The 25586-nt window shown below is 37.4% G+C and overlaps 1 protein-coding gene across 3 annotated transcripts in view; it reads left to right on the forward strand.

The window, feature by feature from the left end:
• The window catches only part of DDX50 (DExD-box helicase 50), a 33530-nt gene that overhangs the window by 2005 nt on the left and 5939 nt on the right, over positions 1-25586 (forward strand). The window contains exons 2-13 of one of the 3 annotated variants that reach the window (XM_036265649.1): positions 1708-1819; positions 2185-2478; positions 6579-6654; positions 7006-7184; positions 8825-8942; positions 9061-9246; positions 9710-9855; positions 13314-13463; positions 22304-22465; positions 23170-23289; positions 24049-24122; positions 24343-24502. In XM_036265649.1, the coding sequence (XP_036121542.1) occupies positions 2293-2478; positions 6579-6654; positions 7006-7184; positions 8825-8942; positions 9061-9246; positions 9710-9855; positions 13314-13463; positions 22304-22465; positions 23170-23289; positions 24049-24122; positions 24343-24502 (1557 nt within the window). In that variant the 5' untranslated portion in view covers positions 1708-1819; positions 2185-2292. Of the gene's footprint in view, positions 1-1707; positions 1820-2184; positions 2479-4268; positions 4341-6578; positions 6655-7005; positions 7185-8824; positions 8943-9060; positions 9247-9709; positions 9856-13313; positions 13464-22303; positions 22466-23169; positions 23290-24048; positions 24123-24342; positions 24503-25586 lie in introns of those variants that run through there. The other 2 variants (XM_036265648.1, XM_036265650.1) reach the window with 2 other exon arrangements.

Below are 25586 nucleotides of genomic sequence, written 5' to 3' on the forward strand. Positions count from 1 at the left end.
AGAGAAAAACATCGATGTGAAAGGAATACATCGAGTGGCTGCCACCCGCACAACCGACCAGGGCCAGATACAAACTGCAACCGAGGTAGGCGCACTTCACGGAAACCGAACCCGGGTCTCTCAGGACCGCAGGCTGATGCTCTAACCGCTGAGCCAAAACGGCCAGGGCAACCCTGTATTTTTATAGAACCTATTTATTTGGGGAGATGTGGGATAGTTCAATTAACTAAAGATCAAACGATGTTAACATAACTATAACTTATGTTAATTTAAAGGGCTACTGTTTACAAAGCATTTTCACATATTATGTTATTCAGTTTTCACTGCAACTCCTGTTTTATGGGTGAGAAAATTGTATGTGAAAATACTCTGTAAAAATTGTGTAAATTATGGTGAAATTTTTGGTGGTAGTAGCTTTTACTGTCACTAATCACTACTAATTTATTTTGAACATTTGACCAAGTAATTCTGAAGTGCTAAATTTTCAAATAATTTCTTGCTATCTGCAGATATTAAAACAGTGTTTTAAAACTAAAGTTGCAGAATAGTCCTTTAAAAAAACAATTCTATTAACTAAATTTAGAAGACTTTTAAAAACTTTCTGGGATTACTAATATACTTGTCCTTCCATGGGAGTAGAACAGTTGGAGTTTTGCATGAATTGTATAGTTTTATTTGGTTTGTTTTTTTCTTTAAACTGTTTTTAATCAAAGTTCAGAGAGGAAGCATAAGTAAAAAGATCATGGGCTTTATTTTTTATTACTACTTTTTTATGTTTTTATTGATTTTTTTAGAGAGAGAGGAAGGGAGAGAGAGATAGAAACATCGATGTGAGAGCCCGGCCGGTATAGCTCAGTGGTTGAGCGTTGACCCATGCACCAAGGGGTTGCCGGTTTGATTCCTGGTCAGGTCACATGCCCAAGTTGTGGGCCAAATCCCCAGTGGGGGGCATGCAGGAGGCGGCCAGTCGATGTTCTCTCTCATTGATGTTTCTATCTCTCGTTCCCTCTCCCTTTCTTTCTCTCTAAAATCAATAAAGGAAAAATAAATAAATTAAAAGCATTTAAAACACCTGGCAATCACTTAAAAAAAAAAGCATCCATGTGGGAAAAAAAGCATCAATGTGAGAGAGATACATACATCTATAGGCTGCCTCCTGCACGCCCCCTACTGAGGATCAAGACCAAAAGCCGAGTATGTGCCCTGACCTGGAATGGAACCAGGACCTCTCAGTCCATGGCATGACATTCAGTCTGCTGAGCCACACTGACTGGGCAGATCATAGGCTTTAGAAGTCCATGGGCTTTCAAGTCAGATGGGTCTTGATTTCTAGCTCTTCTACTTGTAGGAAATTCCATATGTGGGTCTTTGGCAAGTTATTTACCTCTAAGAACTTCTGTTTCCTAATCTGTAAAATGGCAAAGGTAATACAGGTTCGCCATCCCTTATCCAAAATCCCTGGGACTAGATGTATTTGGAATTCAGAATTCTGGGAATTTTTGGAATGGTAACACCCCGGGAGGGTGTTGGGGCCCCCAGCCTATAATCAAACACCTTAATATAAAATGTAAATATTCATACTAAGTATAATTAATAAGGATTATAAGTAGCCTCACATTCATTCAAGTCAAATTTTGCCACCAAATGAGTTCAGGTCAGGTAAGGTTTTGTCTCCAAATAAGTTACAAAAAAACTTTCGGTTTTCAGAGCTTTATGGATATCGGAATTTCGGATAAGGGATTATGGACCTGTACTTCCCTTATAGGGTTGTTATGAAGATTTAAACAAGATAAGCCGAAAACACATTACACAATGCTGGGTAGGTACTAAATAAGTATTAATATTTTTTTCTTTTGGAGATATTAGAAGTTTTTGTTTGTTTTTTTTAATTTATAAGTCTCGGGTTCTCATTCTTTTTCTGAAAAGGAGTTATTTTAATTTCCTTTAAATCAAATGATGGGATTAGAGAGGGGCTAGAGATCAAGTTTTGAAAATGTAAGAGATGAGAAAGAAAGCAATAGATGAAGCCAAGGCTTGGCATTAGAAACCAATCTGGATTTCTACCAGGTTACTTTTCAAGATAACGAATAGGTTGAGCTTTGCTGGTTGAGGAGTCATGCTCTAACTTCACTTAGAGGAGAGCCTGTGATTCTCTTGTCACTGCTTCTTTATTTTTTTTCACAGAGTGATAGAAGGAAGTCAAAGCACCATTATGACTCAGATGAGAAATCAGAAACAAGAGAAAATGGTGTTGCAGATGACCTGGATGCTCCCAAGTCCAAAAAAACTAAAATGAAAGAGAAGTTAAATGGAGACACTGAAGAAGGACGTAATAGACTTTCAAATGAATTTTCTAAATCTCATAAGTCAAGAAAAAAAGATCTGACAAATGGAGATATTGATGAATATGAAAAAAAATCAAAGCGAGTGTCATCCTTAGATAGTTCTACTCATAAGTCAAGTGATAAACTAGAGGAGGTATGGATACTTTTTGCATTTGACATTACCCTTGAAATGCAGGCTAATTTGATTGTTTAGACTAATTAGAATTGATTTTGTAGTATTTTCTGTTTAGTATTCAGTACTCAGTTGGAACCAGGAGTCTCTGCAGCTGAAACTTGAGCCCTTTTTCCTTTGTTCCTTGTTTCTTTTAAGGTATTGCCTTTTCTTTGGGGATGAATATAGGGGAAGGTCAGATTTAAACCTTTCCTGTACATTTGGGTTCTTAAACGGTTTTTCCAAATTGCTTATTGATAGTCACGCACTTGCATTTCTCCTTTTTTTTTTTTTTTAATCCTCATCCGAGGACATTTTTCCATTTTTTGTACAGATAGAGTAGGAGGGAGAGAGAGGAAGAGAGAGAGAGGGAAACATCGATGTGAAAGGGACACATCGAGTGGCTGCCACCCGCACGACCAACCAGGGCCGGGGACAAACTGCAACCGAGGTACATGCCCTTAGCGGGAACCAAACCCGGGTCTCTCCGGACCACAGGCGGACGCTCTAACTGCTGAGCCAAACCGGCCAGGGCAACGCACTTGCATTTCTTATGGGTATTTCGGTCCCTACCAGTACTCATGAATTGATTTCTGACTTCCTGAAACAAGGTACATACGCCCTCTTGACTTTGTATATTTTGCCTTTTGCTTTTTCTGCTTCCTTAACAATAGCAACTTTAAATGATCTTTAATTCTTTGTAATTCAATCTTAAAGCTGCATTTTTTAAAAAGAAATGAAACATATAAAAATGATCTGAATAAATCTGTTTTCTTGAGTATTTTGGGGGAAGTATAAGAAACATATTAGTATAGAATTTTTATTACTTCTGCTCAGTTCCTGTTAGTGTGTGTATGTATGTGTGTGTAAAAAAATTTTTTTTAAATTTATTTTAGAGATAGAGGAAGGGAGAGGGAGAAACATCAATCGTTGCCTCCTGTATGCACCCCTACCAGGGTGACCAGGGATTAAACCTGAAACCTGGGGTACGTGCCCTCACAGGAATCGAACCAGCAACCTTTCAGTGCATGGGACTACGCTCAACCAACTGAGCCACACTGGCCAGGGCAAGAGTAGATATTTTCTTGCACAGAATTTGTTCAAATTGTTTTTGCACTTTCCCTGTAGCAGAGTTCATAGACTTTTCTAGGTATTACAAATTGTCAGTAAATTGCCCTGGCCAGTTTGGCTCAGCAGTTAGAACATCGACCCTCAGACCAAAGAGTCTCAGGTTCAATTCTGGTTGGGCATATACCTTGATTGCAGTTCAGTCCCTGGTCCTGGTCGGGGTTGTGAGGGAGGCAACCAATTTATACATCTCTCTCACATCGATACTTTTCTCTCTCTTCCACTCTATCTGAAGATAAATGAAAAAATATCCTTGGGTGAGGATTTTTAAAAAAAAATTTTTTTTAATTGTCAGTAAATGACTTAGGCTCTTAGAAAGAAACAACTTTGATATTCTTTAAAATATATATATATATATATATATATATATATAGGCTTTTAGAAAGAGAGAGAGAGAAAGAGAGAAAAACATCATGGATGTAAAGAGAAAAACATTGATTGGCTGCCTCCTGTATAGGGGATTAAGCCCATAACCTGCATATGTGCCCTTACTGGGAATCAAACTGGCAACCTTTTGGTATACAGGATGATGCTCAACCAACTGAGCCACAGCTGCCCAGGCAACTTTGATATTCTTAATAATTCTTGGTAATTAATAATTCTTTATATTTTTTAATTTGATAGTTGCTGATAATTTAAGTATATTTGAGCTTAATTTAATGTGTGATCTTTGGAGAGCTTTGGGAAAAGATGTTGACTCATTGTTCTACAATATGGTGGGTATTTTTGTTTGTGAATTTGCTATTGGTTAGGAAGCACATATGTTAGAGCGTTGATCTAAATAAGGCCCTACAAATCTGAATGGCTACTAGTGGACTGTATAGGTTGCTCTTGCTCTGTTGGGGTTTTGCGTGGTACAGTGCTCTGTATTATAATAGGCTTCACTTTATAATTTTTGTTTAGATCATGTTACAGCTCAGGAATTCTGCCTAAGGAAATAATCATGAGATGTGCAAGAAATGTTTGAATAAGTACTATTATCACAATGACATTGTTAATAATAGCCAAAAATTTAAACATCCTAAATGTCTAGTGGTAGGCAATTGGCATAATAAAATATGCTGTACGTATACAGTAGCATACATCTATGCTAAAGGTCATAGAAGAATGTTAGAAAGGCATTCAGTGTCTCTTATTAAATGGAGAAAAAAAAAAACCAAACAGATTACAAAACAGTGTAAAACAGTATTGTCTTATTTTTTCTTTAAAAATTTTTATGTGTACAGAGTGAGATTTGAGGGAGAATCTATTTCAAATGTGGCTTTAGCTGACCAGATTATATATAATTTTTTAATTTCTTTCTGTTTATGTTTGGTTTCTAAAATTTCTACAATGAAAATGTATTACTTTTGTAATATTTTTTCTTTTAATCTTAAAAAAATGACAACATTGAGGTTTGCTCAGTGCCTTATAATTTAAATTTGATATTATGTCTTTTTTCTGGTTCCCTATTTGAAAATTGCTATTGTGTGTAGTTCTGGAACTACTTTTTTTTTTTTTGAATCCTCCCCGAGGACATTTTTCCATGTTTTTGTTCAGGTAGAGTGGGAGGGAGAGAGAGGAACAGAAAGAGAGAGAGAGAAACATCGATGTGAAAGGGACACATTGAGTGGCTGCCACCTGCACGACCAACCAGGGCCGGGGACAAACTGCAACCGAGATACGTGCCCTTAGCAGGAACTGAACCTGGGTCTCTCTGGGCCGCAGGCTGATGCTCTAACTGCTGAGCCAAACTGGCCAGGGCTGGAACTACTTTTTTAAACACACCAATAATAAAGTTTATGGGTAGATATATTGTCTTTGTTCTATATACATATTGACTAGTACATTTAATAAATGTTAAATGATAATGTTATCCTAACCTGATATATGTTAAACAAATCTTCAAGCTTACAGTATCTTTTCTTTGTATTAGTGACCTAAAAAATACTTTTTAGAGCTATAGAACAACTTTTAACTTTTATTTTTGGAAACAATTTACTTTCTTCATGTGTTATTTCTTTTAGAGCTGTTTTATTGGCTGGTGTTAATCCTCATAATATATCTATGAATATGATTTTGTTTATTAAATAGCTCCTTTGTAATATCTTAGTTAAATGGAAATGTATTTTGACTCATGTAGTATATGTATTTCTAAAGGGAGTTTAATGTGTGGATTAATTATTTTTTAAATTCCTCATCTGAGTATATTTTTCTACTTATTATCAGATAGAATGGGAGGGAGGGAGAGAGAGAGACAAAGAGAAACATTGATGTGATAGAGCTACATTGACTGGTTGCCTTCTGCACAGCCCGACCAGGGCTGGGGACAAACTGCAACTGAGGCACATGCCCTTGACCAAGATCGAACCTGTGACTCGTTGGTCGGCCAGACGAGGCTCAAATCGCTGAGCTAAACAGGCCCTGGCTGAATTAAATTTTTTTTTTTTTTATCCTCACCCGAGGACATTTTTCCATTTTTTTGTACAGATAGAGTGGGAGGGAGAGAGAGGAAGAGAGAGAGAGAGGGAAACATCGATGTGAAAGGGAAACATCGAGTGGCTGCCACCCGCACGACCAACCAGGGTCGGGGACAAACTGCAACCGAGGTACATGCCCTTAGCGGGAACCAAACCCAGGTCTCTCCGGACTGCAGGCGGACGCTCCAACCGCTGAGCCAAACCGGCCAGGGCTGAATTAATTATTTTTAAGTGTATTATGGGAAAATATATTAAGAAAGCTTGCTACTGAAAGGGATACTTTTGAAATTTAAATAATTTCCCACTAGTTTATCTCCTAAGCTAATCTATGCAGTTTTTGCAAGTGTACTAACTAAAGTTTTGTTGGTTTATTTAGTAAAATTAAAACCAGTAAATGAGTAAAAGATTTTGCATACCTTCTATGTACACATCGACTAGTACATTTAATGTCAAATATGAACTATATTAGTTAGAACTTTGATTTCATTTTGACAGACCCTAACACGTGAACAGAAAGAAGGAGCCTTCTCCAATTTTCCTATTTCTGAAGAGACTATAAAGCTTCTGAAAGGTACTCTGAATTTCGATGGATATGCAATTGAAAATCTAAATCTAAAAACTATATTTTCTGACCAAAAGGAGAATATAGAAAGCATAAATAGCTCTTCTTTAATTGCAGTTATTTCTGCATCATCTGTTTTGGTATTCTGATCTGTTTTTAACTCTAAAGAATTATATGTAATTGTCAAAAGTTAGATCGTTTAAAAAATAATTCCTCTTTGGGGTAGGAATAACTGTAAATGTCACCAGGTGGTATATCCTTAGGCAGATGTTGAGGAGTCAGGATTATCATTTTCAAAGAAATATATTTTTTCCTAATGCTAATCTTAAATAAATATTTCAATGAAATCTCATTTTACAGGTCGAGGGGTAACATATCTCTTTCCTATTCAAGTTAAGACCTTTGATCCTGTATATGAAGGAAAAGATTTAATTGCTCAAGCACGGACAGGAACAGGAAAGACATTCTCTTTTGCCATTCCCTTGATTGAAAGGCTCCAAAGAAATCAAGAGACAATTAAAAAAAGCCGGTCACCAAAGGTAACCATTATAGGGAGTAAAAGGTTTAAACATTATTCTAATGAAAAGGGAAAGAGTGTCCTGGTTTTAAGTTCAAGTACCTCCAGGATAGAAAAGTTAGCCCTGTGGCATACAGTGAAAATTTGGGTCCTAAAGCAAAAATATGTTGATTTTTTTTTTTTTTTTAAACATAAAAAAATCTCAAGTGAAGCTAAAGTGAAGTAGTTATTGCTTATGAAGTTAATGTGTATGGATTCATAGACATCTCTTATTTTGAAGCCAGCATATCTAATGTTAGAATTATTTACAGTTAGTATATTTAGTGACATTCTCTTTTTTTAGTCATGAGTTTTGCTTTTATTTTTATTTTTAAATATGTTTATTGTTTTTTTTTTAGAGAGAGAGCAAGGGAGAGAGAGAAACATTGATGTGAGAGAGAAACCTCTATCAGCTACCTCCTGCATGCCCCCCACTGAGGATTGAGCTGGCAACCTGGGCATGTGCCCTGACCAGGAATCGAACTGGGACCTAACAGTTCATGTGATAATGCTCAATCCACTGGCCAGGCATGATCTTTGCTTTTAAATAATAAATTTGCTACAGAGGTATTCATTTATTTGGTCATTCACCAAATTATCAGTATTTATTTCATTGATTGACTTTAAGAAAAGATTATAAAAATGATATTGTTGATCCCTGTTATTGGGGTACTGGAGACCTGGACCTACTGAAATTTTAGCTTAAAATTTGACCTTTTTAGAACTGTGTTCACTTTAAGGTTCATAAAAGTGAAGAAGAAAAAATCACCATCATAATTTGAAAAGGTATGTGACTAAAAGTAGTTTGTTCTTTGAGACCATTAAATGATATTGTATTGTGAAAGTATCACTTCTATGAGTATAATTAAGTTGTAATGGTCTTGGATGAGATTGGCCAAAAGGACACATTTTTTTCAGGGAGTTCTGCTTCTTAGGTGAAATTCAGAAAGATTGCAAGTAATAGAAATAGGACCCAGTCCCAGGACTGCCTTAAAAAGCTTTTATGCTAAAAGGATGTTACTGGAAATTCCAGGTCTACCACTTTTAGCTGTTTGATCTTGGGCAAGATTCTTAACTTCTCTAAGCTCAGATTTCTCATTTGTTCAATTGGAATAATCCACCCCACAGAGTTTTTGTGAGAATCAAATTAGATAATTTATAAGCACTGGTGAGCACATGGTGAGCATTTATTCATTCAACAAGTATTATTTGAGTATCTCTTCTGTGCCAGGTACTGTTTGAAGTACAAGGAATACAGTAATTCTAATGAACATAAATCCTTGCCTTCTTAGAGCTTGCATTTTAGTGGGTGAGACAGACAATAAGGGAATAAGTAAAATATGAATATCTTATATGGTATAAATGCTAACGAGAAACAGTCAAGGGGATATGAAAGAGTAACGAAGCTCATTGAGAAAGTGAGTTTTGAAAAAAGACCTGAAGGAGGTAAGGGAGGATATAGTAAATATAACTTATTGTTCTTATAGTTATTTGTGCTGCCTTTAAGTACCATATTAATGTTGAGATTCCTGGTTCTAAATGCACCTTAAAAATGTCTTCTCAGATTGAATTTAGACATCTTTAGAAAAGTATCTTTTTTGTTTTTTTAAACCTCTTGCTCAGGTACTTGTTTTGGCTCCTACAAGGGAACTGGCAAATCAAGTAGCCAAAGACTTCAAAGATATAACTAGGAAACTCAGTGTAGCATGTTTTTATGGCGGAACGTCATATCAAAGCCAAAGTGAGTAAATATGTATGATAATAGTGCAAAAATCTATTTGCTACTTTAAAAATCTTCAGAAATAGAGGGAAAATATATATTTGATTTACATATTGCTGATATTTCTCTCCTCTCACAGTTAATCATATTCGAAATGGTATTGACATCTTGGTTGGAACCCCTGGTCGTATCAAAGACCATCTGCAGAGCGGCCGATTAGATCTTTCTAAACTGCGCCATGTTGTGCTTGATGAAGTGGATCAAATGTTAGATTTAGGTTTTGCTGAACAAGTTGAAGATATCATCCATGAATCCTACAAAACTGGTACATACTAATTCAAAATAAGCACATTAGCAATTCTAAAACTTATAAATTTTTTATTTAGTAATTTTTGTTACATTTTTCCCAGTGTTCTAACAAAATTCAAGTTATGTGGTATCTGTTCTCTTCCTGAACAGGAATATACAATAGCATACTTTAACTATTTTCTTAGCTTTCTATGCTTTCTTCCATTTATTATTTTTTTTAAGTCAGTAGTTAGATTTACTAATTCATTTTATTGATATCTTTGCTCATTCTTCTTAAATTCTCACTTTCCTCCTGGGTTCAGTTTTCTTCATATTTTTACCCCCGTTTTGAAAGTTTTAATAATTGCATTGACGTTTGTATGTTCAGAATTCATCCCAGGGTTTGAATTTTTCACTATTTCTTTGAAGTTTGGGGGGATTTTTAAGAGGTGACTGCATCATGGGATATTAAGAAAGCATTTGAATTCTTTTTGTTTAAGATTCTGAAGACAATCCTCAAACTTTACTTTTTTCTGCAACTTGCCCACAGTGGGTATACAAAGTTGCAAAAAAATACATGAAATCCAGATATGAACAGGTTGACCTTGTTGGAAAAATGACTCAAAAGGCTGCAACTACTGTGGAAGTAAGTAGCTTTCCAGCATGATAGACTTTAACTTTTAGTTGGTATTTTGAAATTTGTTGAAGCTAAACTTAAGTTTTGGGTACCACTTCAGGCCAAATCTCTCTTTTTTGCCCTTAGTCAGCAAGATACTTATGTAATTCTGTGGTCTGTGACTGAGGTGCAGAATAGAATAAATAGGGGGAAAAGGTATGAACAGGCAAATTCCAGGCGATAAGTAAGCAGCCATTGAGACAGTTAATATGTAGAATGTGACAGAGGCGGCGATTCATATCAATTCAAAAAGTATGGAACTGGGATAGTTTGTTAATGCTTAGGTGAAAAAAAAGAGCTAGATCCTCATCTCATATTCTATACCAAAAAAATTTCCAAAAGATTTTTAAAGCTCTGGCCTGTTTGGCTCAGTGGTTCGAGCGGTGGCCTGCGGTCCAAAGGGACCCAGGTTCGGTTCCTGCTAAGGGCACGTACTTTGGTTGCAGTTTGTCCCCGGCCCTGGTTGGGTTGTGCAGGTGGCAGCTACTTGCTGTGTCCCTTTTCATGTCGATGTTTCTCTCTCTCTCTTTCTTCCTCTCTCTCCCTCCCACTCTATCTGAACAAAAAATGGAAGGATGTCCTCAGGTGAGGATTAAAAAAAAGAAAGAAAGAAAAAAATTTTTTAAAAATTAAGGCATAAAATCATTTAAAGCACATGTAGATGAACAGTTATTTGATTTCAGGAAAAGGAAGGCTTTCCTAAATATAAAGTCAGAAGAACATATCATAAAGATAAAGGCTGATAATTATGACCATGAAAATTTAAACCAATAGTATGTTTCTTTTAAAAAGAATTTAAGGTAATATTTGCATGGTTTATTATAGGCAGGTATATACCATATATATAACTTTTCCATTTAGTAGATGTACATATATGTGGATGTAGATAAAAATAGGCTAAATGAACAATAGTATAATCTGTAAATACAATGTTATGGTTAAAAAGAATGAATTTGAGAGATACAAACCAAATTGCAAAATGGTATGTGCAGATTCATACTATTTTAAAAAAACATACAAAAATGCTTGATTCTTATGTAAATGTACAAAGATAGGTTGGAAGGATAAACATCAAGTTAATAATGATTACTTCTAGGAGAGAGGATTTTTATAGTATGGGATGGTCAGAGGAAGCTTTGTGTATCTTGTAAGTGGCTGAAAAAAATTTATTAAGGATATTTTCAAACATATTCAAAAAGTGAATAGTATAAGGGATTTGATGTACCTATCACCAGGTTTTAAGAATGATCTTTTCTATACCCCAATAAAGTCTTCTTCATCTCTGCATTTTTTTTAATCTGCACCTGAGGACACTTTTACACTTATCTTCAGAGAGAGTGGGAGGGAGAGAAGGAGGAAGAGAGAGAGAGAAACATCCATGTGAGAGAGACACATCAAGTGGTCGCCACCCACATGACCCCAACCAGGGCCGGAAACAAACTGCAAGTGAGGTACTTGCCCTTAGTGGGAACCGAACCTGGGACTCTCTGGTTCGTGGGCCGCTCTAACTGCTGAGCCAAACCAGCCAGGGCTCATCCCTACATTTGAAGCAATCTAGTTATCATTTCATCTTAGTATAGTTTAATACATTTTTTAAAAGGATAATGGTTCTTTAAAAAAACAAAACAAAAACCCCAGAGTATTATCACAGTAGAAGAAGACACTAATTCTTTAATATCATTAAATATCCAGTGTCCATATTACCCTACTTGTCTTTTTTTCTTTATTAATTTTAGAGAGAGAAACATCGATGAGAGAGAACATCGATTGGCCGCCTCCTGCATGCCCCCCACTGGGATTTGGCTCATAACCTGGGTACCGAACCGGTGACCTCTTGGTGCATGGGTTGATGCTCAACCACTGAGCCACACTGGTCGGGCCCTTTTTTTTATTTTAAATAGTTTATTTGAATCTGGATCCAGATAAGATCCTTACATTGCACTGGTTTGTATGTCTTAATGTCTTTTATAATCTGTAGATTTCCTCGGTCCCTTTTGTTCTTGCAACATTTTGAAAAGTACTGATCAGTTGTCTTACAAGTTTCCCACAATCTCAGTTATGCTGATTTGCAACCCTGTGGTATTATTTAACATGCTTCTCTGCCTTCATTTTCCTGTGAGTTAATGGTTAGATTGTGAGGCTTGAGCAGATTCAGGTTTTTTTCATTTGTGGGGTTTTTTTTGAGAGTGGGGGAAGCAAGACTCTCTTATACATGGTATAAATGATTCTTAGTTTTCTTCTGTGTGGTATTCTCTGTTGTCCAGGTGTTCTATAATTCATACATGTCATATTTTTAAAACAATTTTATTGAGATATATGTTAAAATGCACAGATTTAAAATGTGTAGACAGTATAAGTTTTTTAACATGAACATTTTCAAATACAACAAAAAGTTTAATTTTACAGTTAACACCCATATACTTGCCAGCTATATTTGCTTTGTCATGTATCTACCCATTCCTATATCCATTTTATTTTTTGATGCATTTCGAATTGCAGAAATCAGTACACCTCCCTATAAGTATTTTCACATGCATGTCAATATTTACAATTTTTTATTAAGGTAAAATTCTAATAACTAAATTTAACCTTGTAAAGTGTACAATTCAATGTCATTTAGTACATTAACACTGTTGCACAACCATTGCGTCTATCTATTTCAAAAATACTTCATCATCTCAAAATGAAACCCATAACCATTTAGTAGTTACTGTCTCCTTCTACTGACAACCAGTAACCTGCTTTTTGTCTCCAGATTTACCTATTCTGGATATTTCATATAAATATAATATAATATGTGACTTTTTGTGTTTAGCTTCTGTCACTTAGCATAATATTTCTGAGGTTCATGCAAATAATATTTGCAGTTTTTTACAAAAAATTTAAACATACATTTGCTTAGTTTTAACCAGTTCATACATTTGTGTAACCTAAACCCCTATCAATAATATAGAGTGTTACCATCCCAGAAAGTTCCCCATGCTTCTGTCCAGTCAATCCCTCATACTTAGGCAACCACTTATTCTGATTTTTTTCTACCATAGATTAGTTTTGCCTGTTTTAGAACGGCATATAAATGGAATCATACTATGTATACTCCTTTTTTCTATAAGGCTTCATTCACCCAGTATATGTTTTGAGATTCATCCATAATATTGCATGTGTCAGTAGTTGGTTTTTCTCTCTCTCTCTTTTAGTTGGTTTCTTTTAATTACAGAACAGTACTCCATTATATAAATATACTATAATTTGTTTATCCTTTCACTTATTGATGGCCATCTGTATATTGTTTTTAAGTGGGATTGAGGAGAGTCATTGTCTTATTGTCTCCCAGGAAGACCAGTTCTTGAACAGATAGAAAAAATGTTTAAGAGAAATCTTTTTTACTAATTTTAATGAAACATATTTGTTATTTTCTTTCCTTAAAGCATTTGGCCATCCAATGCCATTGGTCTCAGAGGCCAGCAGTTATTGGAGATGTCCTTCAAGTCTACAGTGGGTCTGAAGGGAGGGCTATTATTTTCTGTGAGACCAAAAAGAATGTAACTGAAATGGCCATGAATCCGCACATAAAACAGGTAAGGGTTTTTTCATGGTTTCCCTAATTGAGATTACAGGAATGAATCACTCAACAAAAAATCATATTGTCTTTTATGGCCCAGGTTTAATAGTCATTTTTAGAATTGAGTCTAATTCAGAAAGAAGTTGTAGCCAGCCTCTCATGATCTGTTAAGTCAGGATAGAATTCTGCCCATTTTCATCAGGTTTTTAAAGATTTTGCAAAGGTGAGCTTGAAGATACAGAGGTAGAAACATAGTGAATTTCTATGGGTAAGAACGGGTAATATTATAGAATTGTGTTGTAAAATGAATTACAAATACTTATGGAATGAATGAATCAGAATACTAAGTCCATGTCTTTTTTTCTTTTAACTTTTTATTATGGAAAATTTCAAACATACAAAAGTGGACAGTGTAATTAATACCTAATGTACTCATTCTCCAGCTGTAACAATTATCTTATTTCATCCAAATTCTACTCACTTCCTGCTCCTAAATTATTTTGATGCAAACCATAGATAACATATGTCCATAAATATTGGATATGTCTAAAAGAAAATGATTATTTAAAAAAACTCAATGCTGTTATTTTAAAATTAACAGTAATTAATACCTTGAAATATCAATTAGTATTCAGATTCTCAATTGCCTCATTAAATGCTTTGCTTTTCCTTTTATAGTTTTTTCTTGAATTTAGATCCAAATAAGATTCTTACATGTGTGATTTCATTAAATCTCTTTAATATATAGATTTCTCTTAATTTTTCATGTATTTTTTTATTGTTAATGAAACCAAGTTTCCATAATCTAGAGTATTGCTTCCATGTGTTATCATTAAACATGTTCCTTTGTCTTCTGTATTTCCTGAGAACTCAGATTTGTTGAAACTATTTCATAGGTGGTATACTTCTGTCAGGAAGTGTATAATGCCTAGTTCTTTATCTTTTTGTAATATTAACATCCATTGATAATAATGCCATCAATCCTATGTCATGATCTCTTTAGTCATTTTTTGTGTGACTTATCTAGTAGATACCTGAGGAAAGACTCATGGAGACAGTATTGCCTATTGATAATAGCTTGTTTATAACTTTGTACCTGGAAATCATTTTGGCTGAATATAAAGTTACTGGTTCACATTTTATTTCCTTCAGTATCTTTTTTTTTTATTTTAATTTTTTTTTTTTTTTTAATCCTCACCCGAGGACATTTTCCCATTTTTTTGTTCAGGTAGAGTGGGAGGGAGAGAGAGGAACAGAGAGAGAGAGAGAGAAACATCGACGTGAAAGGGACACATCGAGTGGCTGCCACCCGCACGACCGACCAGGGCCGGGGACAAACTGCAACCGAGGTACATGCCCTTAGCGGGAACCAAACCCGGGTCTCTCAGGACCACAGGTTGACGCACTAACCGCTGAGCCAAACCGGCCAGGGCTATTTTAATTTTTATTAATTTGTTTTTGTTACAGATGTTTCTCCTTTTTCCCCCATTGACACCCTCCTCCCCATTCCCCTGGAGCATCCCCAGCTTTGTTGTCTATGTCCATTCCTTTAGTATCTTAAATATTTTTTTTATTGTTTTTGGAATAAAGCATACTAGAAAAAGTCAGATGCCAGTCTGATTTTTTTTTTTATCCTCACTTGAGGACATTTTTTCATTTTTTGTTCAGACAGAATGGGAGGGAGAGAGAGGAAGAGAGAGAGAGAGAGAAACATTGACGTGAAAGGGACACATCGAATGGTTGCCACCCACACGACCCAACCAGGCCCGGGGACAAACTGCAACCGAGGTATGTGCCCTTAGCGGGAACCGAACCCGGATCTCTCTGGACCGCAGCCCAACGCTCTAACCACTGAGCCAAACCGGCCAGGGCTGTGAAAAGTCTTTTTTTTTTTTTTTTATCCTCACCCAAGGACATTTTTTCATTTTCTGTTCAGGTAGAGTGGGAGAGAGAGAGGAACAGAGAGAGAGAAACATCGATGTGAAGGGACACATCGAGTGGTTGCCACCCGCACAACCGACCAGGGCCGGGGACAAACTGCAACCGAGGTACGTGCCCTTAGCGGGAACCGAACCCGGGTCTCTCAGGACCGCAGGCCGACGCTCTAACTGCTGAGCCAAACTGGCCAGGGCTGTGAAAAGTCTTTATCTTTCTTTTTTTAAAATCCTCACCCGAGCCCTGGCCAGTTTGGCTCAGCGGTTAGAGCATTGGCCTGCGGTCCCGAGAGACCCGAGTTCGGTTCCCGCTAAGGGCGCGTACCTCGGTTGCAGTTTGTCCCGGGCCCTGGTTGGTCGTGTGGGTGGCAGCCACTTGATGTGTCCCTTTCACATCGATGTTTCTCTCTCTCTCTCTCTCTCTGTTCCTGTCTCTCCCTCCCACTCTACCAGAACAAAAAAGGAAAAATGTCCTCAGATGAGGGAAAAAAAAATAAATAAATAAATAAATAAATAAATCCTCACCCGAGGATATGTTTAGAGAGAGGAAGAGGGTGAGACAGAGAGAGAGAAGCATCGATGTGAGAAAGAAATATGGATTGGTTGCCTCCTGTACATGCCCTGACCAGGGATTGAACTTGAAACTTAGGTTTGTGCCCTGTCTGGGAATTGAACTCAAACCTTTTTAGTGTATGGGATGATGCTCCAACTGACTGAGCCACCCAGCCAGGACAAAAATCTTATCTTTTATTTCTACTTTTTTTTCTTGAATCATTTTATCTCAGTTCTTAATTTTTCTTATTTTGATATTTCTTATTCTTTGATATATAATTTAAAATTTTCTTTTTGCTAATTCAGAAATATGCTATACGTTTCATCTCTTTCATGTGCATGCCTTTCTTGAGGTCTTTCATTATTTGTGGGGTACTATTCTGCTTATTCTTTATTCTGATTTAACTATGATCTTTACTGATGTTCATTTTTAGATGAAATTAATCTTTTTTTTTTAATCCTCATCCGAGGACATTTTTCCATTTTTTGTACAGACAGAGTAGGAGGGAGAGAGAAGAAGAGAGAGAGAGGGAAACATCGATGTGAAAGGGACACATTAAGTGGCTGCCATCTGCACGACCAACCAGGGCCGGGGACAAACTGCAACCAAGGTACATGCCCTTAGCGGGAACCGAACCCGGGTCTCTCCGGACCGCAGGCGGACGCTCTAACCACTGAGCAAAACCGGCCAGGGCTAGATGAAATTAATCTTTTTGAATTTTAGATGGGGAGGCAAGGGTCAGAATAATTTTTGTTTTCTACTTCACAGCTCTAGAGCTACTTCTGTTACTTTTGTTAGTGTTTAAGAATTCAGTCTGGCCCTGGCCGGTTTGGCTCAGCGATTGGAGCATCAGCCTGCGGACCAGAGCGTTCTGGGTTCAGTTCCCGCTAGGGGCATGTACCAAAAAAAAGTGGGAAAAAAAAAAAAGATTTAAGTCTGTAAATTATATTACAATAAAGGTGTTTCAAAAAAAACAAACGTCTTCCACTTTCTCAGCTCTCGCTGTCTTTTCCCTCACTTTTATCTGGATTTTTCTCTCTTTTTTTTTGCTTCTATGATCCCTGGCATCCTCAGTTTGAATTCTAGGTCCAGCAGTTTCTCCTGTGTTGGGAGGTGATTTGGGGGCCTTTGTCCTGGTAAAGAAGCATTGACTTGTTTGTTTTGAAAGTCCTTATAGGGTCCAGGCTGCTCCAGCCTTTTTCAGACCTTACCTCTGGCTCCTCACCAACACCCTGGAATGTGCAAAAACTCAAAATAAACTGCTATTCAAAATAAACTTTTTACACTTTAAAGATTTAAATAATTTATTTAAGGCATTTAGCACAGTGCTTTTTTTTTTTCTTTATTGATTTTAGAGAGAGAGGGAGAGAGATAGAAATATCAATTGGCCACCTCCTGTATGACCCCCACTGGGGATTTGGCCCACAACCTGGGCATATGCCCTGGCTGGGAAATAGAACTGGCAACCTCTTGGTGCATAGGTTGATGCTTAACCACTGAGCCACTTTCTTATAGCAAGCAGTCAATAAGTAGAGAAATACAGAAGTATAGTTATGTATATAGGTGTATATATCTAATTACTCCTGTAATATTGTCTATATGCTAATAATGTCCAGATCTTTATCCAGGTTGGTTCTCTCTCCAAATCTAGACCTGTGTTTATTCTACTGATTACAGACACCTCAATCCATTATGTACCTAAAATTGAATTCATTCTTTTCTGTACTCCTATACCCATTCTCTCCAACATTCCCTATTCTTGAGTGACATATCTACCCATAGCCTAAGCCAGAAATGTACTATCACACTTGACTTTTATTCCTTACCATTTGCCATCTAGTTAGCTACAAAGTGTTTTTGGATTCTATCTCCTATTATTATTCCAGAAACTCAAAATCTGGGAGTCATGTGTAATATGTTTGCTTCCCTTATACTAATTTCCACTCCCTTCACCAAGTCCTCCTAGTTTTAGGTACTAATAGTTCTTGAATTCATTTATGACCTAGTTACCTTTCTAGCCTCATCTTATTACATTTCCCCCTCATTTCTGCATTCTCTCCGTATATGCCATGTCACCACAGGGCTCTTGAACTTATAGTCTACTTTGCATAGCAGGTCCTACTCTCCTTCAGATATCAATTCAGAGCACCACTTTTCAGGGACTTTATTCTTATGCCCAAATCCTATTATATATAGTCTTTGCCTCCTTGATCTGTGCATCACCCATTACACTTGCTGGCTAAATTTATAAATTTATTTGAGTGCCTAATTATTTGATTAATGTTCCCAAGCAGAATATAAAGACCATGAGGACCAAGACAGTCTTATTTTTGTTTGCCATTGTACTCCCAGGGCCCAACATGTATATTACTAAATATTTACTGAATGAGTAGATGGTCACTGTCACTGCCTTGGTGAGGCCACTGATATCTGTCTTGAATTTTTCACAATAGCCTGGTACCTGGGTCTCCCTAGCTTTTGCCTTGACCTTTTTTTAACCCTTGTTAATTTCTTTTTTAATCTTTATTGTTGAATGTATTACAGATGTTCCTCATTTTTCCCCCTTGACCCCCTCATCCCCACTCACGCCCCCCTCCCACCCCCCTCCCGCCTTTTCCCACACTGTTGACTGTGTCCATTGGTTATGCATACAAGTTCTTTGGTTTATTTCTTCCCACCCCCCAACCCCTTTCCCTTTGAAGTTTGTCAGTCTAGCAACGAATTTGTACTTCTTAATCACTTCACTTTTTTCACCCATTCCCCCAACCCTCCTCCCATCTGGCAACCAACAAAATGTTCTCTGTATCTATGAGAATGTTTCTGTTCGGCCTGTTCATTTTGTTTGTAGATTCCATTGTCAATAGATATGTATTCATTGCCATTTTGTTTGTTCATATATTTTATCTTTTTCTTCAAAAAGACCCTTCATCATTTCATATAATAATGGTTTGGTGGTGATGAACTCCTTTAGATTTTCTTGTCTGGGAAACTATGGCCATTGATTCTAAATGACAGCTTTGCACGATAGAGTAATCTTGGTTGTAGGTTCTTGCTTTTCATCATTCTGAATATTTCTTGCCACTCCCTTCTGGCCTGCAAAGTTTCTTTTGAGAAATAAGCTGACAGTCTTGTGGGAACTCCCTTGTAGGTAACCAACTGCTTTTCCCTCGCTGCTTTTAAGATTCTCTCTGTCTTGAATATTTTGCATTTTGATGATGATGTGTCTTGGTGTGGGCCTCTTGGGGTTCATCTTGTTTGGGACTCTTTGTGTTTCCTGGACTTGTATGTCTATTTCCTTCACCAAGTTAGGGAATTTTTCTGCCATTATTGTTTCAAATAGGTTTTCGATTTTTTGTTCTCTCTCTTCTCCTTCTGGCACCCCCAAGATGCGAATGTTGGCACGCTTGAAGTTGTCCCAGAGGCTCCTTACACTATCCTCATTTTGTTGGATTCCTTTTCCTTTTTGCTGTTCCGATTGGGTGTTTTTTGCTTCCTTATATTCCAAATTGATGGTTTGCTTCTTGGATTTACATACTCTACTATTGAATCTGTGTAAATTATTTTTTATTTCAGTTAAAGCCTCCTTCGTTTCTAACTGTGCATCCATCATTTCTGAGTGGTCCTTTTTTATGCTCTTGAGGCCCTCACTAGGTTCATTGAGCATCCTTATAAGCAGTATTTTGAACTCAGCATCTGTTAGGTTTCTTATCTCCATTTTGCTTATTTCTTTTCCTGGGGTTTTGTTCTGTTCTTTCATTTGGGACCTGTTTCTTTGTCTCCTCATTTTGGCCACCTCCCTGTGTTTGTTTCTGTGTATTACTTAAGGAGAGGGCTATCTGAGACCAGATGCTGCTTGTTTGCAAGAATTTAGGAACACCTGAAGCAGGATCCAAGACAGGCCAATCCTATGGTAAAGCAACTGGCAACATCTTGGGTGGGCCTGAAAGTTGGGTGGGGCGGGGCCTCAGGGAATCACCAGGGCGGGGCAACCAGTGTGAGCCAGGTTGCTGGAGTGTCAGATATGGTGACTGTCTGCCACCCCAGGGAAGGGCTCAGCAAAGGAACAAAGGCCTCTGATGGCAGGTCTGTCCCAGAGAAAGCCCCCTCTCCAGCCCTCGCTCCAATGCCAAACAGCTCAGTCCTTCCTGTATGTCTCTGGCACCTCTCGAGCTGCCTCCCCTCCAAGCTTAGAGGGAGAGAGTCTGACAGGTCCATGGGCAGGCCCTTTAAGAGGAGTTGCCTGGGGCTCCAGTCACATCAGCTTCCTTGAGCCTCAGTTCCCGCTGGTTTTTCCAGCCAGAAATTATGGGGACTTCTCTTCCTGGCACTGGAACCCTGAGCGGGGCATCTGGTGTGGGACGGGGACCCCTCAGTCCTCAGGAAGGACCTTCCCAGCTGAGGTATCCTCCTGATTTTTATCTGCCACATGTGGGTGTGGGACCAGCCGTCTGCCTCTGCCCCTCCTACCAGTCTCGATGTGGCTGCTGCTTTAATTCCGTAGTTATAGGACTTCCATTCAGTTCGATTTCAGGCGGTTTTGAATAATGGTTGTTCTGTAGTTTAGTTGTAACTTTGATGTGGTTGTGGCAGGACGGGATACCGCGTTTACCTACGCCGCCATCTTGACCAGAAGTCCATAAACTGACATTTTAATAGTGGCTAGGAATACTAGGAAATTTATAGTGCTAAGAAAATTATTTTCAGCACAAGTGTTAGATAAATATATAAATAGTATAAATAGGTTTGACCTCAGTAAAGGTTACAGAAATGAAAATTGAAATAACATTGGGAAATCATTTTTGCCTATTATATTCACAAGAATTATAATGATTCATAATATATAGGGTAGGTAGGAGATGAGGAAATAAATACTCAGAATGTTGAAAAGTAAATGGGTACAACCTCTTTTGTTAAATGTTCACATTTTTTTTTTTTTAATCCTCACCTGAGGATACTTTTCTATTTATCTTCAGACAGAGTGTGAGGGGGAGAGAGAGAGAGAGAGAAACATCAATGTGAGAGAGAGACATCAACTGGTTGCCTCCCGCATGACCCCAACCAGGGCCAGGGACCGAACTGCCACCAAGGTATGTGCCCTCGACCAGAATCGAACCCATGAGTCTTGGGTCCATGGGCTGATGCTCTTAACTGCTGAACCAAACTGGCCAGGGCAAAATGTTCATAAATTTTGACCTAGAAATTCAGCTTTTAGATATGTATCCTACTGAAATATACATATAATGAGGTGTCTAGAGGTGTAAGTACAATGTTTACTCTAGTATTGTTTCTGAAGATGAAGATTTGGATATGTCCCAAATGTTCATCAGTAGGATGTGTTGCTAAAATAAATGATACTGCATCCATATGAATAAATCATATATACAGTTTTAAAAACTTAAGTAAGGTTACATTATAGATGTGGGGAAATGGCTAAGATAATTTATAAAGCAGGTTACAAAACAGTACATATAAACATAAACAGTATGATACCTTATTTAAAAGTAATACATAAAATGATAGTATATGCTAGTATATGTGAGAGATATGTGTGTTTAAAAAAAAATCTTGAGACCAGGCCGGTTTGGCTCATCGGTTGGAGTGTTGGCCTATGGACCAAAGAGTCCCGGGTTCGGTTCCTGCTAGGGGCACGTACCAAAAAAAAAAATCTTGGCCTGGCTGGGGTGGCTCAGTGGTTGAGTGTCGACCCATGTACTCGGAGGTTACTAGTTCTATTCCTGGTCAGGGCACATGCCCAGGTTGTGGGCCCAATCCCCATTGGGGGACATGCAGGAGGCAGCCAATTGATGTTCCCTCTCATTGATGTTTCTACCTCTCTCTCCCTCTCCCTTCTTCTCTCTCTAAAAAAAGTATCAATAAAGAAAAATTATTTAAAAAAAAATCTGCCCTGGCCAGCTTGGCTCAGCAGTGGGCTCGTGGACCAATGAGTCATGGGTTCGATTCCAGTCAGGAGCACGTATCTCAGTTGTGGTTTCATCCCTGGCCCTGGTTGGGGCGTGCGGGAGGCAACCAGTTGATGTGTTTCTATCACATCGATGTTTCTCTCTGTCTCTCTCTTCCTTCCTCCCCCTCTATGTAATGAAATAGAAAAATATCCTCTGGCGAGGAATAAAAAAGAAAAAAGGAATCTCAAAGAATATTCCCCAAACTGCTAGCAGTGAATTAATAGGAGGATGACTTTAAGGGAAGCTGTTATGTAATGTTTGATTTTTTTTTTTTTAACAACAAATGTACATGATAATTATCAGAAAATGAGATTAAGAAACAACAAAATAGAGCACAGAATGGTGTTCGGGTGCTATCAATTGTAAACATGAGCTATACACTTACTTTTCCTCTTTTTTCCAATAGAATGCCCAGTGTTTACATGGGGACATTGCACAGTCACAAAGAGAAATTACACTGAAAGGCTTCAGAGAAGGTAGTTTTAAAGTTTTGGTGGCAACCAATGTGGCTGCCCGTGGTTTGGACATTCCCGAGGTTGACCTGGTTATTCAGAGTTCTCCTCCACAGGTAGGAAATGAGATTGGATTTGGGGGAAAAAACAACTGTATAAATTGGCATTTTTAAAACAATATATTGCTTTGGATATGAAAAATGTAAATTTTTTTTTGCTCTTAGCCATTTTTTGTCACTGTGGTGTTAAACTGATCAGAATCTGATACCTTTGCAAATTGCTAACTTCATTATTTGGATTTGAAGCATGGATTCATGCAAGGGAATTATAAAAAGTTGCCATATAAAGAGTCTTAGACCCTGCCCAGTTTGTCTCAGCAGTTGGAGTGTTAGCCTGTGGACCAATGAGTCACGGGTTTGATTCTGGCCAAGGGCATGTACCTTGGTTGCGATTCGTCCTCGGCCCTGGTCGGGGTCATGCTAGAGGCAACCAGTTTATGTCCCTCTCACATCAATGTTTCTCTCCCTCTCTTTCTCCCTCCCACCCTCCTACTCTATCTGAAGATAAAATAGAAAAATATCCTCGGGTGAGGATTTAAAAAAAAAAGTCTTGAGATGAGGTCAATAAGGTTTTAAGTCATATCCCCTTTGTCCCAAAATTCTGCATTAAAATTTTTGGGGATGCTGAAAAAATCAACAGGATTGAAATAGAAATAAAATTATTGGTTATAGTAGTTTTGTTATTAACATTATTATTTGGATGCTGGAATGACTGTGTAACTTGCTACATTTTTTAAAAGTACTACCTCTTTTATTACCAGGATGTTGAGTCTTATATTCATCGCTCCGGGCGCACAGGTAGAGCTGGCCGGACAGGGATTTGCATATGTTTTTATCAACCAAGAGAAAGAGGTCAACTAAGATATGTGGAACAAAAAGCAGTAAGTAGAGTTAAATTATTTCAGACTTATTATCTAAATGGTGTCTTAGAAAAGAGTTCTTTTTATACTTGTTCTCACAAATAGATATTTGTAACTTTTCTCAGTTTAAGTTGCATTTGGATGTGAAGCATGTGGAGAGCTAAATTTATATTAGCTGCAAGACTTTGTTTTAATACAGCTTTTATTGTGAAGACAGAAGAGCTGACTTACTCATTTTTTCCTTGAATTTCTCCCTTGATACTAAAATCAGAAGTGCATTGTGATTTCAGTACCTATTAGTGTTCAGCATTGTAATGGTGACTGTGACATTGTCTTGGTTTAATAGTTAACATTATATTGCGTAATGGTGCAATATCCAATTTCTGTAAGAAATGATACTTTTTTATGGTCTGGATTTTTTGTGATATTTCACATTTTTTATTTTTATGATGTGTTTTTATACATGATATGTACTTTGTAAAATGAGACAGGGTAATAAGGAAAAAACTGATAGTTATAAACAGCATCTTTTTCCTTTTTTTGAATCAGCTTTATTTTGCAAGTGAAATTTCATGTTTGTAACTAAGGGGCAATTCAAAAAAATCTCTTTTCTCTTTCTAGATTTTATAATTGGTGATTTATTAGAAAAAGCAGATCTTTTGATCTGCTAGGGCTTGGAATTCTCTGAATCCAAGAATTGGAAATTCAACAAACTATATTAATTTAGAAATTAATTGTAAAGACTTCCATTTTTCTTTAATGTAATTCTTTCATTTTCAGGGAATTACTTTTAAACGTGTAGGTGTTCCTTCTACAATGGATTTAGTTAAATCTAAAAGCATGGATGCCATCAGGTATGCTTTCTGACCTTGCTGAATAATTTTTTCTTTTGTATTAGGCTACTCATCTTTAAGCTCTCCTAGTTCAAATATCAGAAAATTTAATCACCAGTTTTACCAGCAGACACTAGTTATATTAAAAATACAAAAACGTTGCTCTTTTCCAATTCATTCTTTTATCTTTAATTTTTTCCCTTTGCCTTGACCAAGAAATTTTGCTATTTTTAAACCACAGGTCTCTGGCTTCCGTTTCTTATGCTGCTCTTGACTTTTTCCGACCATCAGCTCAGAGACTGATAGAAGAGAAAGGGGCAGTGGATGCATTGGCTGCAGCATTAGCCCATATCTCCGGTGCATCAAGTTTTGAACCACGATCTTTGATCACCTCTGATAAGGTAGACATCTGTAAGAAAATTGTATGTGCTTGAAGAGATACTAAAATTGAACCATAGATATTTATCTATCTAGAAATACAGGAAACCTTCACCTTGCACAGCACTGTGTTAACTGAAACTTACATACTAAAACCTATTCTTTTTTAAGTTGCCATGGAACCATGCAAATTGAGAAATAGTCTGTGAAGTTAACATAGTACCATGCAAAGTAAGGATTGCATGTATATGTGGAGGGTGTGTGTGTGTGTGTGTATGTATGTATGTATGTATGTAACATCATCTGACCTAGCCTCCTGCTATATTGTTATCAGATGTCAAAACAAACCACACCAGACCATTGGTCGCAAGTAGTTAAAAGATTTATTACTCACTGTGGTGTAAGTGAGTGGAGTCCCTGGGTGAGGAGACCCATCAAAAAATAGTTCTCTGATGTCTGGGTGGGGAGAGAGACAGAGAGAGATTATGAGAGAGTTGGTGGGAGAGGGGAACAAAGGGAGCAGGGGAGGTAAACTATGCATGTGACTTATTTGGTATGTAGCATAAATGAATACAGTTGGGTTATGTGATGTTTTCCATTTGATAGGTGTTAATGCTTTAGCCAAAAGTCATTTTGCTGAGAGTGACTTAATTGTCCAACTATATTCCTCCCTTTTCCTCTTTCTTCCTCTCCCCCATATATATCTTTTTAAAAAATTAGGTTCCAGCCCGGCCGGTGTGCTCAGTGGTTGAGCGTCGACCCATGCACCAAGAGGTTGCTGGTTTGATTCTCGGTCAGGGCACATGCCCAGGTTGTGGGCCAAATCCCCAGTGGGGGGCATGCAGGAGGCAGCTAGTTGATGTTCTCTCTCCCCCTCTCCCTTCCTCTCTCTCTCTTAAAATCAATAAAAAGAAAAAAAAAATTAGGTTCCAATTAAAGTTTGTATGTTATATTTGGTTATTATGTCTCTCTTAATTTGGGACTGTTTGCCTATCTTTTTTATTGATTTTTTTTGAAGAGTAGATCAGTTGTCTAGATAAGAGTCTAGAATATCTTAAAAACAGGGTGTTAGTAGTTTGAAATTTCTTTATGGGTTAAACCAAATCC

The sequence above is a fragment of the Molossus molossus genome, unplaced genomic scaffold, assembly GCF_014108415.1.
Source record: "Molossus molossus isolate mMolMol1 unplaced genomic scaffold, mMolMol1.p scaffold_m16_p_17, whole genome shotgun sequence".
In the NCBI taxonomy this organism is placed as follows: domain Eukaryota; kingdom Metazoa; phylum Chordata; class Mammalia; order Chiroptera; family Molossidae; genus Molossus; species Molossus molossus.